At 37.4% G+C, this 17,428-nt stretch overlaps 1 protein-coding gene across 1 annotated transcript; it reads left to right on the forward strand.

Moving 5' to 3' along the window:
* The first annotated feature begins 13,953 nt into the window (after positions 1-13,953).
* LOC149563848 (uncharacterized) lies at positions 13,954-16,407 on the forward strand. The gene is made up of 5 exons (XM_089828254.1): positions 13,954-14,122; positions 14,214-14,299; positions 14,866-15,091; positions 15,272-15,535; positions 15,848-16,407. Exons 1-5 carry the CDS (start codon positions 13,954-13,956, stop codon positions 16,405-16,407), a joined length of 1,305 nt encoding a protein of 434 aa, XP_089684380.1.
* The last annotated feature ends 1,021 nt before the right edge of the window (positions 16,408-17,428 follow it).

Raw genomic sequence — 17,428 nt, forward strand, 5'->3', positions numbered from 1 at the left:
GAAAAAGGATGCCTAAAAAGGTGTGTGGAAAGCCAAAGTGGTAGCTTGGGTAGAGGGTGAAATGCCTCAAAAACTCCATGAAATAGGCACATTCTTAGACACAAAAGAGGGTGGTGCCAGAAATAAAGCACAAGCAACACACACATCCAAAATACTATGTGACTTCAAACCCCTTGTCGCTTCCACTAAAACAAGAGTTGAAAACAACACCAGTGCCAAGAAACAAAAAACCAAAGAACAAAGGCCACATAGTGCACAGGGCATGTGAGTTTTGGTCACCATACTAGTATCATAATTTGGAGCACCCAATAGCTCTTTGTTGTTGAAAACAAAACCACTAAACATCCAAAACAAATCATTTTTTGCCTTAGAAAACCACTCAGAGGCCATGTGGTCAAAGGGGCCAATCTAAGGAAAATATTGGAGGCATGGATGTTGAAATTTATAAGGACCCAACAGATAAGGTATAACCCACACAAAGCAGATATTAGAGGCAAGCCCAATATGGTCGATGAGATAGAGATATGGCCCCCATGCCCAATTAAAATTGAGCTTTAACCTTCCAAAAATAAATGATTTTCCACACGTGATCCTTTCCAATAACACAAATAAAAGACATGCAATTTTCTCTGTATTAAAATTTTACTATTTCTTTCTACATTAAAAAAAAATTGTTGCCTTGATTTGTGTGCCTAGTCAATATGATCTCGATGCAAAGAAAAATTGCCTCTAATTTCAATAGTGTCCAAACTAGATGTATTTTATATGGAAATGGGGTCTTCGAGAGCTCTGAGCTCAATGGTGATGTCCTCTTTTTCTCAAAGAGGCTCAAAAATTAGTGACCCTCTAGATCCAATAAAAAAAATCGCTGAAAGCTCAAATCTGAAAACTGATGCCAAATCTCTCAAGAAAAAAATAGGGACATGAAGATCTTGAGCTCTGATACCATGTTGAAGTTGCTGAAAGATCAACCCCATAGCTCCCAAAAATCACCTACATGGAAACACCTATCATAGAAGAGAGAAGCAAAAAGCTATGGAGGCTAAAATTGCTAGATCCATTGATGAGACATTATTAATGAGCAAAAAGATAAATTTATATTATTCAAAAATAAATTGGTTAACAATTATAAAGATAGATCATCCTTATAAAAGAGATTGAAAGATGAAAAAGGTCTAACCTAGGTTGCATCATAATAATTTATAAAAGAATTAATTATTAGATGCCTAAAGTTTAACTTAAGAAAACTAGAGTTAATTAGGAAATATCTAATTACTCTAACAAAAGAGAATAGTGGGAATGTTTATAAGACTAAATTTGATGAGAGATATTCCCGAAACCCTGACAAGATGTGAGAAAAAATATGAGTGTAAATGATGACATTGATAAGATATATGCATTTAGAGGTAAAAAGCACGAGGAAAATAGTAATAAATATGATTGTCAAGTCAACAATTATAAAAACATAATATTTAAAGAATGTTTGCAAAGCTTGCAAGCTCCTTGAGATATTATTTTGTACAATTTAGTATGTACATTGTATGAGATTTATTTTCTCTTTCTTTAGACTTTTTTTTTTTACCGATAAGAGACCGAAGCCAAGATTAATTATTATGTGTTGTAATTAATTATTATTATTATTTATTAAGTGTGATTGCAAGTAGATTTGAACCCAAGACCTCTTCAATAAGAGGCTCACAATTTACCATTGTGTTGTAGGCTCTTGCCTCTTTCTTTAGACATGTTACCAAGAAGTAAACGGTTTTATATTTTAGTTTGCCATTGACTCATAATCTAGCATGGTGGGTTATATATTATAATTTGGTAATTGCAAGATTTGTTTTTTGCTATATTTCAAAACAAATTTCTATTTGTAAATTGGCCAAACAATATTTCTGGGCTCACCATTTAAAAAATAATTAGAAGGTTGCTTGGTTAATATCAACAATATACTTCATCTTTACCTTAAATGCATCATGCAATGAGAAAATCTATTTGAAAAGTGCATGGGCCACTCATTTTTTAGTGGTACTATTTTTTAAGTTATTCAAAGTTAACTTCTAGTTGGTTCATGGTGGATTAGAATCTATCTAAAAGGAAATAGTGGATTTGTCAAGGTTTCATGCCAAACTACTTGTTACTTATAAGTTGTTACTAAAAATGAAAATGCAGGTAGCAGTGACGATTCTCACTCTTGTAATAATATTGTTACTAAAATCTTCATAAAACCAAACTCAATACTAAAAATGCAACAATAGTCTTGGTGAAATAAAAAGCACTTTAGTAAAATTGACATTGAATTAAAATTCAAGAGCCATTTGCTTAATCTTGTTTGTGATATATATGCATAACTTAGTCAGGCATAACCCAATTGAGGGTATTATATCAAATAGGAGATTTTCCATTTTTTGGAATCTAGGGCTATTTTTTCATTCAAAGTATGTGAGGCAAATAAGTGAGTTTGACCTTTGTTATACATATATATACATACATATAATGTCATTGTTTAGAGGTAATGTCATTGTGGTAGAGGCTTTTGCAAGGGAATGAACCTTGTGAGTTAACATATAATGTCTTAAAATAGTTAAGTGCTACCTAACTATGTCCAAGGCATCTACACACTAGAGGCATACTATGCCTACCAGGTTGCCTACATATTCATATCCACAGGATCAAGACCCTTGAACTACTCAATCTAATGAATATGTAGTTATGGTTTCTAATTATTTTGATGTAGCTATATTCCTGTAACCAACAATGAGCTTTACTCAACGAGTACAACTCTTTGCCATCATACACCCACTTGGGCAAATTAGGTAGTTTTCTATAATTACAATACTATAATACCCTGGTGCAACCTTTGTGTTGTAGTTTATAGTTAATGTAAGGTTCACCTATATATGTCCTCACTCACTCCTTATATAGTTATGTTTAAAAACCTGTGACAATAATCAATGTGACAAAGGCTTGTTTAAAAGCACATATTCCTTTTATTAAATGCAAGGTCGATTACCTGAACATCCATATGTGTATAAACATGGTAGGTTAGTTGGAATGTCATGAGATCAATCTTTAAAGTACTTGGAATGTCCTCATCACCTCCTACTACTCTTAGGGGAAGTCCAACTTCATTGCTCATGAGCAATTTATCACACGGGTACATCTAAGAATGTCCTCATCGCCTCCTGCATAAAGTGAATCCAATATTACAAAATTCCCCCTAAGAAATAATAGTTAAAGTGAAATAAAAAAATGAAAAATGAGAGAGAAAAAGAGGAATCTACTTATCAATAGGAGTTACCATTACATCTCTGGACATGCTACCTATTGAGTGAGTTTTATTATTTTTTTGTTGTGCCAAGATCTCTCAGTTTCTATACATATTGTTAGAAATTCTTTAGAATAAATAAGAGGGGGGGGGTGAATCAGTTATTCAAGTTCCAAATGTCTAATTCAAACTTTTTATCAAGTAAAGTGTACCCATAAATCAATTCATTCATCCAAGCTTAAACATTCATACTTAGCAAGTTACTATAAATCAACATGCAAGCATAACACATGAAGAATCAACACATAACACAATGATTTACATGGAAACCCAATTTGGGAAAATACCACCTATAACATGCTACTCAATTCTCACTCTTTTGAAGTGATGCCCTATGAAAGGCCTACCCTATTAAAGGCTACAACACAATGTTAAGTGTGATTTGGTTAAAGTATTTAACCACTCTGTTAGAAGTGGGTCTAGTTAGAGGACTTTAGAACATTCACTTGGAATGCCACCCTATTAAAGGATTTACAAATGGTTGCTAGAGCAACCTAAGTCCATAGGATTTTTACCCTAACTGATACAATTGCTAGAGAGTAACAATAAGGGGTTTTGACCTCATTATAATTCACAACTTATCTTGTAGATTTCAGATCACTTGTTTAGCTCACAACATTGACTGGTTTTCAGTCTCTGCAACTCTGACAGCTTGCCCTCCTTTCAAGCTTTGTCTCCTTGAGTCTTCATGCTCGATGTACCAGTGCAATCCTTTCTTTTTTGACCATTTATCAAAGCAGAGTCACTATGCTCTATTATTCCTTCCTCCTTGATGTCTTTTCCTTGACACCCTTCAACCATTTCACAATTTTGGCACACCAACAACTCTTGCTTCTTGACTTGTGACTCCTTAAATAGAAGTCTGGAATTACTTTTCTTGCTTGATTCTTCCTTCCTTTAATTTTAGTTTGAATGGATTAGGTAGGGTTCATTGAATCTAACCCATATCTTGTTTCTTCTAGAAACATTATGAATAATCCTCTAGAATTCGCTCAAAAATGGTTTATCTAAATTTATGTGCCACCAGCTCATAGTCCTTATCCTCCAACTAGTTCACAAAATTCAAAGTAACAAACTTGTTGACTCAGATATGGTAAATCTTTGACTTTTCCAATAATGCAACAACTCGGCACTATTGAAATTTTGGTGTTCGACACACACTATGTTACTCAGCATCAACTATGTTTTACTGATGCTCGACACCTACTGTAGATTCACTCGGCATCTACTAAATTTTCTTGATGCTCGACACCTATTTTGATTAAGTAAAAGCAGGTTTTAAAGGACCCGAAACCTTTTTACAAAAAGTCTAGCTAGAAACAGAGATAGAAATTAAGAGTAAACACGAAACAAACCTCCAAGAAGAATAAAGAAGAGGTCACAAAGAGATTTTCTAAAAATGACAATAAAAAGATAGCAAAAAGATAGCAAACAAGATAGCAAAGAACCAACTAGGTAGCCTTGATCAGGTCCAACGCCTAGTCTGCTAGAATTTACATGTTTTCAATCGCTACCTTCACCTCATCCTTTTTCCCCGTGTCCTCAACCTTCTTTGAGTGAGCCCTAGTGTGCTTATTGGGACCTTGACTGTTAATAGCTTGAGGGGAGTCCTAACCTTTCTCCATCTCCAATTTCTTCAATAGAGTACTCACATTCTCGGCCATTTGTTTAATCAGTTTTTCCAGGGTGCTCATCTTAGTTTCCATCTTTGTGATCTTTCCCTAGTTGGCAATAAAATCTTTGTCCATTGCCCTATTCTTTGCCTCCAACTGTAGGATTAGCACTTGAAGTTTACTCAACTCCTTCTATATCACTCAGCACACACTAGATTTTCCATTTGCTCGGCACTAACTAAAAAATTTCTTGGCTCAAACTAGCTTGCTCGGCACTCACTAATGAACTTAGTTAAGCTTTGCAAGCATCCTTGTTCCAACTTATTCCTCCAATGTTTCTAAGTGTGACCAACCTTTGTATCTTCAAGTATGTTATCAATACATTATTTAACCATTGTCTTAACTGATCCTTGCACTTCATTACACAATCATAACTCAACCTTCCCTTAGGTGTTTTTGTGACATCTTGTTGATTAAATCCTCTTCATCAATCAACTAAGTGATAGTACTTAGATCTTATAAGCAATTGTCATTCCTACAAATAGCAGGTTTGACATTAATGACAAAATAATGATTGAAAACATTCTTTATCAACAATCTTCCTTCTTTGCAACAATCTCCCTCTTTCAATCATCCTTCTTCTTACAATGATCTTTTCAATCATATTTCCAACAATCTCCCTCTTTGGCATTGATGGAAAACCAAACCGATCAACCATCAAACCAAACTATTCAACCAAGTTATCAAAATGTTAAATAAGTTAAAACAGTAAGTCAAATGCCAAAAAGAAATCTTTATTCAAGACTATTCATTCTATCAACAACATAAACTAGCTTATAACTCCCTCTAAGTTCTTGCTGATAAAATGTCTTCCTTTGATTGATTCTTGTCTATATTGATTTCTCTCTTTGAGCTATGATTTTCCTTTTGCATATTTGAACATTTTCTTTTTCTTTACTAACTCCCTCTTACATACATTCTTTCTCCCTCTATATATATTGATCATCTTCTACTATTCTGGTATCAGCTACTTCTCTCTCTATCCATTTGATCTTGTAGATTTGATCAGCTTCTTCATTCTTCTCCCTCAACTAATGATCAATTTCTTTTCAATTTCTCCCTCTTTGACAACAATGCCAAAGACATACTGTTATAGCATCTTAACATGCAAGTGTAGCATTTGCAGGTACTCCAATTTTTCCTCTGTCACCTTACTTGTGACTGATTTGGAGCTTTAGTACTTTGATTACTTCAAGTATGATCCTAAAGTAAACATCCTCTACATCAATTTTTAATATGCCAACAATCAACTCATTTGATGAAGGTTAGTCTTGTTTCTTCCTTAAGCAGCCTTGGCTAGGGGTATCACCCCTAATTTACCTCTAAGATACTCAAAAGCATCTTTAGGTAGTGCTTTTGTAAAGATGTCAGCAATCTATTCCTTTGAGCTGACATATTCCATCCTTACTTGTTTGTCTTCCACCAATTCTCCTACATAGTGATACTTAATTGCAATATGCTTTGTTTTGGCATACATCACAATATTCTTTGATATTTTGATGGCACTTGTGTTATCACAATAGAGTATCATAGGTTAAGTTACTTCTTCTTTCATGCCTTGCAATAGATGCTTGATCCATATAATATTAGTGCAATTGATAGCAGTTGCAACATATTCAGCTTCTGCTATGGACTGTGAGGTACAACTTTGTTTTTTGTTGGTCCATGTAATCAATCTTTTACCTAAGAAAAGGGCTCCTCCACTAGTGTTTTTCTGTCATCAATGTTACATCCTCAATCTACATCAGTGTAGGCTCTCAACTCAAACTTTTCACTTTTCTTGTAGTATAAACCATAGTCATCAGTTCCTTTTAGGTATCTCAATATTCTCTTCACTGCCATTAGATGATTTTCTCTTGGATCAGTAGAAAATCTTGCCCCTATTCCAACAACTAATGTAATGTTTGGTCTACTATGTACAACTCCAATCATTGATCTAAACAATGTCTAATTCTCTTCAGTTGACTCGTCATTTTTTAATAACTTATGTCTTGTTACCATTGGTGTACTGACTGGTTTTGAGTCTTCTATTCCAAATGTCTTAAGTATCTCCTTGATATATTTTGATTGGGTCACAAATATGTCATGCTTTAATTGATATACTTGCAATCCAACAAATAATTTGATTTATCCAAACATTGACATTTCAAACTCATGTTTCATTTGATCAACAAAATATTTGCATAGAACATCTTTTCCTCCTAATATTATATCATCAACAAAGATCTCAGATATCAAAATGTCTTTACCTTTTTTATGCCTTGATATATAGGTTGTTGTTGTCATTTGTTCTCTCAAATCCTATCTTCATAAGATATTTATGCAATCTCTCATACCATGCTCTAGGTGCTTACTTCAAACCATAGAGTTCTTTATGCAGTTTACAAACCATATCCTTGTTGTTGTCATCAACAAATCTCTCTGGTTGTTCTATGTAGACTTCCTCTTCTAGTATACCATTTAGAAAAGTAGACTTTACATCCATTTAGTAGACTTTGAAATATTTGTAAGCAACATATGCAAGTAGTGTTCTTACTCCTTCCATTCTTGCAACAGGGGCAAATGTTTTCCCATAATCTAGTCCTTCTTCTTGTGCATAACCTTTGTAGACTAGTCTGGCCTTATTTCTTATGATCTCACCATTTTTGTCAAGTTGTTTTCCTGAAGACCCATTTGGTACCAATTAAATTCTTATCAATTGGTCCTAGAACTAGAGTCCAAGTGTTGTTCTTCTCGATCTAATCTATCTCCTCTTCCATAGCTTTATACCAATTATCATCTCGTAATGCATCTTTCACTATTTTGAGTTCAATCTTGCTCAACAGACATGATTTATTCCTTAGTTTGTTCCTTGTCATTGGTCTAGCATCCTTGTCACCAATGATTTGTTCTGTAGGGTGATGTCTTTTCACATACTTGGCTAGTCTTGGTTCTGTCCTTCTTTCCATGTTTGGTCCTTCATCTTCAAAGTCACTTTGCACTTCTCCATCTGGTATTTCATCATCCCTTTCATGTATATTATTTTCAAAATGTACATTCTCTTCATTTTGCAACTTAGCTTCTGAATGCAGCTCGACATTCACTGGTTGTGACTCGGCTAAGACTCTAACTTGTTGTTGATTCCCAACTTGGTTAGCAACTTCATCTTCAATAGACATTCTTTCATAGAATTATACAAAAGATATATAATCTTTTGGCTTCCTAGGTTCATTAACTTGGACTTTTGCATGCTCATCAAAATTTACATTTGCACTCTCCACAATCTTGTTAGTGTTAGTATTCAAACACTTATATGCTTTGCTTCTAGTGGAGTATCCAAGGAATATGCCTTCATCACTTTTTGCATAAAACTTTCCATTTATAGTGTCTTTAAGAATATAGCATTTGCAACCAAATATTTTGAAATTTTTTACATTAGGTGAGTGACCATACCATAGTTCAAAAGGTGTTGCCTTTGTTCCTTTCTTGACTGGTACTCGATTCAGGGTATAAATAGCAGTACTTACAGTTTCTCTCCAATACTTTAGAGCAACATTTTCCTCCATCATCAATGTTCTGGCACAATCTATCACAAATCTATTCCTTCTTTCTGCAATTCCATTTTGTGGTGGAGTTCTTGGTGCTGATGTTTGTCTCTTGATTCCTTTATCATTGCAAAACATCTCAAATTCTTTTGATGTAAACTCTCCTCCTCTATCTAATCTTAGGCACTTCAGACTCTTTCCTATTTCCTTCTCAACTCTAGCCAAATACCACGTAAACATTTGAAATGAATCATATTTTTTCTTTAAGAACATGGTAGTCATCATCCTAGAGTAGTCATCCACAAATAGCATTATGTATTTTTCTCCTTGGAAGCTTTGCACTTCTATTGGGCCACATAAGTCTGTATGGACTAGTTCTAGTACTTCTTTGGAAGTGTATGTTTTTCTTTTGAAGCTTGACTTGGTCATCTTCCCTAGTTGACATTGTTTTCACATTGTATTTTCAGGCTTCTTGAGCTTAGGCAAACCTCTGACTTTCTTCCTTTTGCTAATGCTAATCAGATTGTCAAAGTTAACATGACACAGCCTTTTATGCCATAACCACACATCATCAAGTCTAACAATGAGATATTTTGCATCTTCCATATCTAGGTAAAACAAATTACTCTTAGTTTGTTCACCTTTTCCTATCAAATTTCCATTAGTGTCATAGATTTTGGCAGTTTTGTTTCCAAATTCTACTTTGCAACCTACATTGCCTAACTATGACACACTCAACAAATTTTAGTTCAGTCCTTCTATATAGTATGCATTATCACATGAAATTCTCTCTATAAGTTTTATGGAACCTTTTCCTTTGATTTGACATGGCGCATCATTACCAAATCTAACACTATTTCCATCATATTGAGTAAAGGTAATAAACTTACTTTTGTCTCCTATCATGTGATGTGAGCATCCACTGTCTATGATCTATTTGTCATTCTTGTTCACACAAGTTACTAGGGTTGTTGCCTCATCTTCATCTAATTCATCCTTCATGGCTACATAGACTACTTCATCATCATTCTCATCAAAATCTTCTTCAACAATGTAGCATCTTTTTCCTTCGGTCTTGTAATCTCTATTATCAAATTCTCTTTTGTTCTTGTACTTGTTTCCCTCTTTGTAGTTCTTCTTCTGTGTACACCTTGTAGCAATATGTCCTATCTCATTGCAACTAAAACAAATGATAGGTAGCTTACCTTTGAATTTACCTTTGCCTTTATGGAATCTTCTAGCCAATAGTGCTTCCAACTGATCCACATCTTCTTCATCTATGTTTCTATCACTGGATGCATATTTTCCTCTTCTACTCTTCTTCATTGATTTCACCTCCTTAGTGTCTTTCAACGTCAGCTTGGCCTTGAAGGCAAATTCAAGATTCTTAGGTTTGTAGTTATCAAAGTTGGACAACTCAAATGCAATGAGTCTTCCTACTATACCTTCAAAGGTTAGTGTATTCCCTGGTACACACCTTAGTTTTTGAATGGTTGAAACTCTAATAGCATAGATAGGAAGCAAGGTTCTTAAGTATTTGTTGTTGATAGTGTCTTCTTCCAAATGACCACTCAAACTTCTTATTGCACTTACCACTTCTTTCATTCTGGAGCCATATTGCGCAACATTCTCACCTTCCTCCATTTTCATGTCATCAAAATTTTCTCTGAGGCTTTCTCTTTTTGCTCTTTAAACATTTTGATCTCCTCCATAGATATCTGATAGGGCCTTCCACATCTTGAATGTAGTATCACATCCTTTAATATCATCAAATTCAGCATAGTTGAGTGCAGAGGCAATCTCCAACATTTCTTGATTGTGCTCCTTCCTTTTGTTCAAATCATTTGTAAAGAGGGGTCCAGTTGGATCTACATGTTTTACTCCAATTGAGGTTTTTGCATAGTCACCTATTTATCCAAGGTGCAATTTCATTAGAATTTTCCATGCAATGAAGTTATCTTTGTTGAGCTTGGGAACTTCTCTCTTGGACATCTTGATCTTCCTACTTCTAGTACCTTTAAACTAAATTAGCAGATGGCTCTGATACCAATTGTTAGAATGCTTTAAAATAACTAAGAGGGGGGGGGGGGGGGGGGGGGGGGATCAATTATTCAAGGTCCAAATATCCAATTCAAACTTTTTATCAAGTAAAGTGTGTCCATCAATCAATTCATTCATCCAAGCTTAAACATTCCTACTTAGCAAGTTACTGTAAATCAACATGCAAGCATAACACATAAAGAATCAACACATAACACAGTGATTACATGGAAACCCAATTTGGGAAAAACCACCAGTAACATGCTACTCAATTCTCACTCTTCTAAAGTGATGCCCTATGAAAGGCCTGCCCTATTAAAGGCTACAAAACATTAAATGTGACCTGGTTAAAGGATCTAACCACCCTGTTAGAAGTGGCCTGGTTAGAGGACTTTAGAACATTCACTTGGAATGCCACCCTGTTAAAGGATTTAAAAATGGTTGTTAAACCAACCTAAGTCCATAGGATTTTTACCCTAACTGATACAATTGCTAGAGAGTAACGACCTGATTACAATTCACAACTTATCTTGTAGATTTCAGATCACTTATTCAGCTCACAACATTGCTTGGTTTTTAGTCTTTGCAACTCTGACAGCTTGCCCTCCTTTCAAGATTTTTCTCCTTGAGTCTTCATGCTCGATGTACTAGTGTAATCCTTTCTTTTCTAACCACTTATCAAAGTAGAGTCACTGTGCTCTGTTCTTCCTTCCTCCTTGATGTCTTTTCCTTGACACCCTTCAACCACTTCACAATTTTGGCACACCAGCAACTCTTGCTTCTTGGTCTGTGACTCCTTAAATATAAGTCTAGAATTTCTTTTCCCACTTGATTCTTCCTTCCTTTGATTTCAATTTGAATGGATTAGGTAGGGTTCATTGAATCTAACCCATATCTTGTTTCTTCTAGAAACATCATGAAGAATCCTCTAGAATTCCTCAAAAATGGTTTATCTAAATTTCTATGCTACCAGCTCATAGTCCTTATCTTCCAACTAGTTCACAAAATTTAAGGTAAAAAACTTGTTAGCTCAGATATGGTGAATCTTTGACTTTTTCAATAATGCATCAACTCGACACTGTTGAAATTCTGGTGTTCAGAACACACTGTGTTACCCAGCATCAACTACATTTTACTAATGCTCAACACCTACTATGGATTCACTCGGCATCCACTAAATTTTAGTGATGCTTGGCACTTGTTACTTTGCTCGGCACCTAAAGTTTACTCGTCTCCTTCTGTATCACTCGACACACACTAGATTTTCCATTTGCTCGGCACTAACTAAAAATTTGCTTAGCTCAAACTAGCTTGCTTGTCACTCACTAATGAACTTAGTTAAGATTTGCAGACATCCTTGTTCCAACTTATTCCTCTAATGTTTCTAAGTGTGACCAACCTTTGTATCTTCAAGTATGTTATCAATACATTATTTAACCATTGTCTTAACTGATCCTTGCACTTCATTACAAAATCATAACTCAACCTTCCCTTAGGTGCTTTTGTTACATCTTGTTGATTAAATCGTCTTCATTAATCAACTAAGTGATAGTACTTAGATCTTATAAGCAATTGTCATTCCTAAAAATAGTAGGTTTGACATCAATGCCAAAACAATGATTGAAAACATTCTTTATCAACAATCTTCCTTCTGAATTAATCATGATGAATAAGGAATACCTAATTAATGAAGGATTGGAAGAGTTGAGAATGTCTGTGCTGGGTGTCTACATGTGGTCGACGAGCTAGGGCAGTCGTGCCCTAGCTCCTTTCAGTGCTTTTTGTGTGTGTGCCAAAGGGGGGAGGTGTTTCAGCCTGCGTGGGGGAAGGCGTCTGGTTTGAAATGCATTTTTCGTAGGCAGATCTTTGCTGTTGGGTCGGTCTGCGAGCAGGGGGGACGGTGGGTCGTGCGGTGTCTGGTAAGTGGTCCGCTGCGGTGATCACTTCAGGCCGGTGGAAGTGTGTCGAAGGGTGAGCCGTCAGGGGTTACTCCTGACATCATCTTGCATGATGCAGAGGACATGCATCCGCCAAATCAAGGGGTGAGGGTGTTTGATAATGCCCTTTTTTCTCAGAGCTCGGGAGTTAAAGCATCAAATCTGTCTAGTAGTTCCCGCATCACAAAGATAAACGGGTGCCTGGAGTGATGCAAAGAAAGACCTAAATTGGTAATCCCTTACGAGATGATTGTTGAGGATGTGGAATACTATTCAAAGCATTCGTTGTATTGTAAATTTTTAGGTTTAAGAGTGTCCCTTCAATTTCTAGAGAACTAGGCTTAGAGAATTTGGGATCCAGAGGGTGAAATGGAAGTCACGTTGTTGGCAAACAACTTCTTCATGGTTACATTCACCTGCATGGAAGATCGTAATAGGGTATTTGAGGGCGGGCCCTATTTTTACAACCAGGTTGGGCTATTTGTTAAGCCATGGCATGCAGGATTTAACCCCTCTGAGGAGCTCCGAAATCAGGTCCCAGTGTGGGTTCGGCTACCCAGATTTCCAATAGAGTGTTGTTGGGAGGATGTTTTCCATATGCTCGCTTTGATGTTGGGGAAACCAGTAGGGTCCTCAACCCAAACCCTTGGTAAGAGGGTTATGACTTTTGCTCAAATTTGTGTGGAGCTAGATTTGAGTAGACCTTTGCCAGATGAAGTGGAAATGTGCGCAGGGCCACATTCTTGGGTGCAGCAACTCGATTATGAGACCCTTCCCTTCCGGTGCTGACTTTGTCATGAATATGGCCACCTGTTGCGTAGGTGCCCGAAGGCCAAATCGGTGGATCAGCAGCCTCCGCCCCCTACTTGTAATAGTCTTGGTGCTGACAAAGGGAAGAAGCCAAATTCAGGAGAGGAAAAGGATGTTGAGGGATTTGTACAGGTCAAGGTTCGCAATCATAATAGAGGTCAAAAGAGGACTTTGATGGAGAGACAAGAGGAGGATACCTTTAACAGATTTGAAGTCCTAGATGAACTGGGGCAGCAAGAAGTTAATCCAGGATTTAGTAGCATGGATCAATTGGTTGCAGAGCCCGATTAGGAGATTGTCTCTTCCAACCCTCCTCCTACTCCACAGGTCGAACCAGCTATGCCTATGGTCACTGATGGGCAGGCAGGGGCTCAGGTGACGTTAAGGTTAAATGCTGATTGGGGACAGGAAGCAGCAGGCACTGCCCTTCCTGCATGGAGTGTTGTTTTGGATATAGATAAGCGTGGCAAGTCTTCTCCTCACTTGGGTATTCTTCAAAAGGATGGTAAGAAGGGGGTTTCTGAGAAAAGTGGTAAAAGTGGGCGTAAGAAGGACATGGAGAAGATTAAGATGATTGGGGAGAATCTGGTGGAGTTAGGAGCTGTCAAGACCTTGGATTCTCATTTCCCGGCTCCCCAGAAATGATCATTATTTCATGGACTACAAGGGGCTTGAACAGCGGCCCTAGACAAAAAGTTGTTCGAGAATTGGTTAGAATTCATTCTCTTGATGTTCCTTTTCTTCAGGAAACCAAAGTTTCTGTTGAGAGTATGATGAGTATAGCTCCTAAATTGTGGAAGAATGGTCAATGTCAGTGCATTGGAGCTTAGGGGTCTTCAGGGGGGGTAGGTTGCCTCTGGAACCCACGAAAGATCCAGCTTATGTGGTGGATTTCCTTTAGATCATCTATTTCCCTGGTCTCTCTGTGCTATGAGTCAGGAGAGTCTGTTCTTCTCTCCAACATCTATGCCTCTGTTGAGCTCCAAGGTAAGATCCTTACATGGAATAATATTCATTTTGTTCGTAGGTTATTTCCTTATTTTCCATGTATTATTGTTGGAGACTTTAATGCTATCTTAGATCTCTCTGAGAAACGGGGGGGTATTGCAAGACTTGAGCCCTCCTCTGTGCTTCTTCAGGATAACATCTCGGCACTCAATCTCATAGATATCAAGCCTAGTAATGGCCAGTTCACCTAGAATAATAGAAGAATACGATACAATTGCATTGCTGAACGATTAGATCGCTTCATGGTTTCCTGTTTTTGGGTGGGTGGATTGTGGTCATCCAGGTTTGAGATATTAGACTAGAGAGGATCGGATCACTGGCCCATTAAGTTAGTTATCTCCTCCAACTGGCTGCCTCAGAAGCCACCTTTTAAATTCCAGCTTATGTGGTTAAGGGACCCAAATCTATATGGCTATGTTGCTGAGTGGTGGAGGGTTGGTAGACCTGCCTTTGGTATAGCAATGTATACTTTTGCTAAACTCCTACAATATGTTAAATATCAGCTTAAAATATGGAACAGGTATTGCTTTGGTAATATTTTCTAGGAAAAATATGCGGCCCAGGATGAGTTGAATGATATTACCAGGTTGTTAAGGGAAGATGGGGAGTCAGAATATTTGTTGCAGGAGGAAGCTAGGGCTTTGAAAACTTTGGAGGAGTGGGAACTGAGAGAGGAAATCTATTGGAAACAAAAAGCTCGAATTGAATGGCTTCAAGAGGGTGATAAGAATACTGCTTTCTTCTTCAATTCAGTTAAGGCCAAACAACACGGTAACTCCATTTCAACCTTGGTGAATGATAGGGGGGAGACGCTCTCTTCTTCTCAGGATATTTTCAGCAAAGCTGTACAATATTTTGAGTCTTTATTTAGGGAGGTTTCACAAGGGGACTCAGTTGAAGAGGCCCAAGTCGTCTCTTGTATTCCTTCTTTAGTCTCTTTGGAAATGAAAGAGCATCTTATGAGGGCCATCTCTTTGGAGGAATTGGAGGGGACTATTTTCCAGATGAAAAAAGGAAAAGCTCCAGGTCCAGACGGCTTTTCGATTGAGTTCTTCCAGGAATTTTGGGATATTATTAAGATAGATTTACTGGCAGTTGTTCAAGAATCCCAGAGGAACAAACAAATGCTTCAAGCTCTGAATTCTACTTTCCTTGCTCTCATCCCCAAGGGGGAGGGGGCTGATCGGATAAGTCAATTTCGCCCTATCTCTCTTTGTAATGTTATTTATAAAAGCATATCTAAGTTGATAGCTAACAGGTTAAAAAAGTGGCTTCCAATGTTAATTTCTGAAGAACAGAGTGGCTTTGTGAAGGGATGCCAGATCTTGGATGGGGTGGTTGTGGCAACTGAGACTATTCATTCTATGGCCAATTCGAAAGACAAGGCTATGTTCATTAAGTTGGATATGGCTAAGGCATATGACAGAGTCTATTGGTCATTTCTCCAAAAGGTTTTGGGTGCCTTTGGTTTTGAGGAGGAATGGATCTGGTGGGTTATGAGTTGTGTGAATTTGACTTCTTTCTCAGTCTTGATTAACGGGGAACACTCTAATCTCTTTGGCGCCTCTCGAGGATTACGGCAGGGCGATCCCCTATCTCCTTATTTGTTTCTTCTTTTGGCAGAAGGTCTAGGTCGGTTGATAAAAAATAATGTTGAAGGGGGCTTTATTCAGGGCTGGCAATGGGGAGGAGGTCTTCTTGTGCAGTCTCACCTACAATTTGTGGATGATACAGCTTTGATGGGCATGGCTACCATTCGGGAGGCTTCTAACATACGCAAAGTGTTGGATGTTTATCTTGCTGCTTCAGGTCAGTTGATTAATGAGGACAAATCTTCCATTTTTTTCTTTAACACTCCACCTTCTATTCAGAGGAGAATCGCTCATATTCTCATTTTCCAAATTGGAAGTCTTCCTGTGCTCTACCTTGGCATTCCTATCTTTGGTGGTAGGCAGTCTAAGGATTCTTGGCAGGTCATTCTTGACAAGTTCCAGGCCAAAGTTACTCATTGGACCCATCATTGGCTATCCTTTGATGGTCAGGTCCAACTGATTCAATCTGTGGGTTCAAACTCTGCCTCTTTATAGGAGTATGGTTCAGGTGGTGTCATTGAGCTTTGTTAGGGAACTGGACTCCTTAGCAAGACAATTTTTATGGGCTGGTAATCTTTCTTCAACCAAGTTGAGTTTTGTCAAATGGGAGGTTGTCTATAGCCCAATATAGTTTGGTGGTCTTTGTTTACGACAATCAGTGCTAACTGGTACTTCTTTGGCTGCCAAATTGTATTGGCGTTGGTGTGTAGAAAAGGATTAGGTTTGGGCTAGAATTTTGTCTCTAAAGTACCTTCTAGGGATCCCCTGTTAGATTGTGGTGACTGATCAGGAAAGTACTGTGCATACTTCATAAATAGAAAAAAAAATTTGGGCAGTAGCCAACATGGTAGCCGACATATTATGGCTGACATATGGCCGACATGTTATAACCCTAAAGCGGTTTAATACTTGTATAAAAGGGCTTAGGGTTGGGTATTTTTCATAATGTTGTGATACAAAATTGGTTCTTGTGGCGGTATTGAGCTGTAAGGGATTACGGATTGTAATCAGGTTGTAATCATTGGATTGTAATAAGATCGGACTTGTTGTTTGGTGGACGTAGCCCAGGGATTGGGTGAACCACGTTAAATCTTGGTGCATTGTGTTCATTTCTGTGTGTTCTATTATTTTTTGTTATTGGTTATATTTGCATGTAGTTTTTAATTTCTGTCCATGGTTTATCCTAACAAGCGGTATCAGAGCGAGGTCGTCTTTCAGTTATCCTCTGCAGGAAAGTCTCACGGTTGAGTGGGAGCGATGGCAGATGAGGGTAAGTTGAGGGTTGATAGGTTTAATGGGCAGAACTTCCAGTTATGGAAGATGCAAATGGAAGACTATTTATATCAGAAGGATTTATGGAAGCCGTTGGAAGGAAAAGCAAAGAATCAGGGAACTATGTCAGAGGCTGAATGGGATCTTTTGGACAGAAAGGCACTCGGAAGCATTCAGTTATGCTTGGCACCATCAGTGGCATTTAATATTACAAAAGCAAAGATGACAGAAGATTTGATGAAAA

The sequence above is a fragment of the Cupressus sempervirens genome, chromosome 4, assembly GCF_028749045.1.
Source record: "Cupressus sempervirens isolate cs-2001-9-10 chromosome 4, ASM2874904v1, whole genome shotgun sequence".
Taxonomy (NCBI): domain Eukaryota; kingdom Viridiplantae; phylum Streptophyta; class Pinopsida; order Cupressales; family Cupressaceae; genus Cupressus; species Cupressus sempervirens.

Bases quoted from the DNA above. Each gene is read 5' to 3' on its own strand.
- LOC149563848 (XM_089828254.1), top strand. From the start codon at position 13,954: ATGATCATTATTTCATGGACTACAAGGGGCTTGAACAGCGGCCCTAGA. The intron at 14,123-14,213 runs GTCAGTGCATTG...GATTTCCTTTAG, and splicing joins ATTGTGGAAGAATGGTCAAT to ATCATCTATTTCCCTGGTCT. The intron at 15,536-15,847 runs GTAATGTTATTT...CTTCTTTCTCAG, and splicing joins ATTTCGCCCTATCTCTCTTT to TCTTGATTAACGGGGAACAC.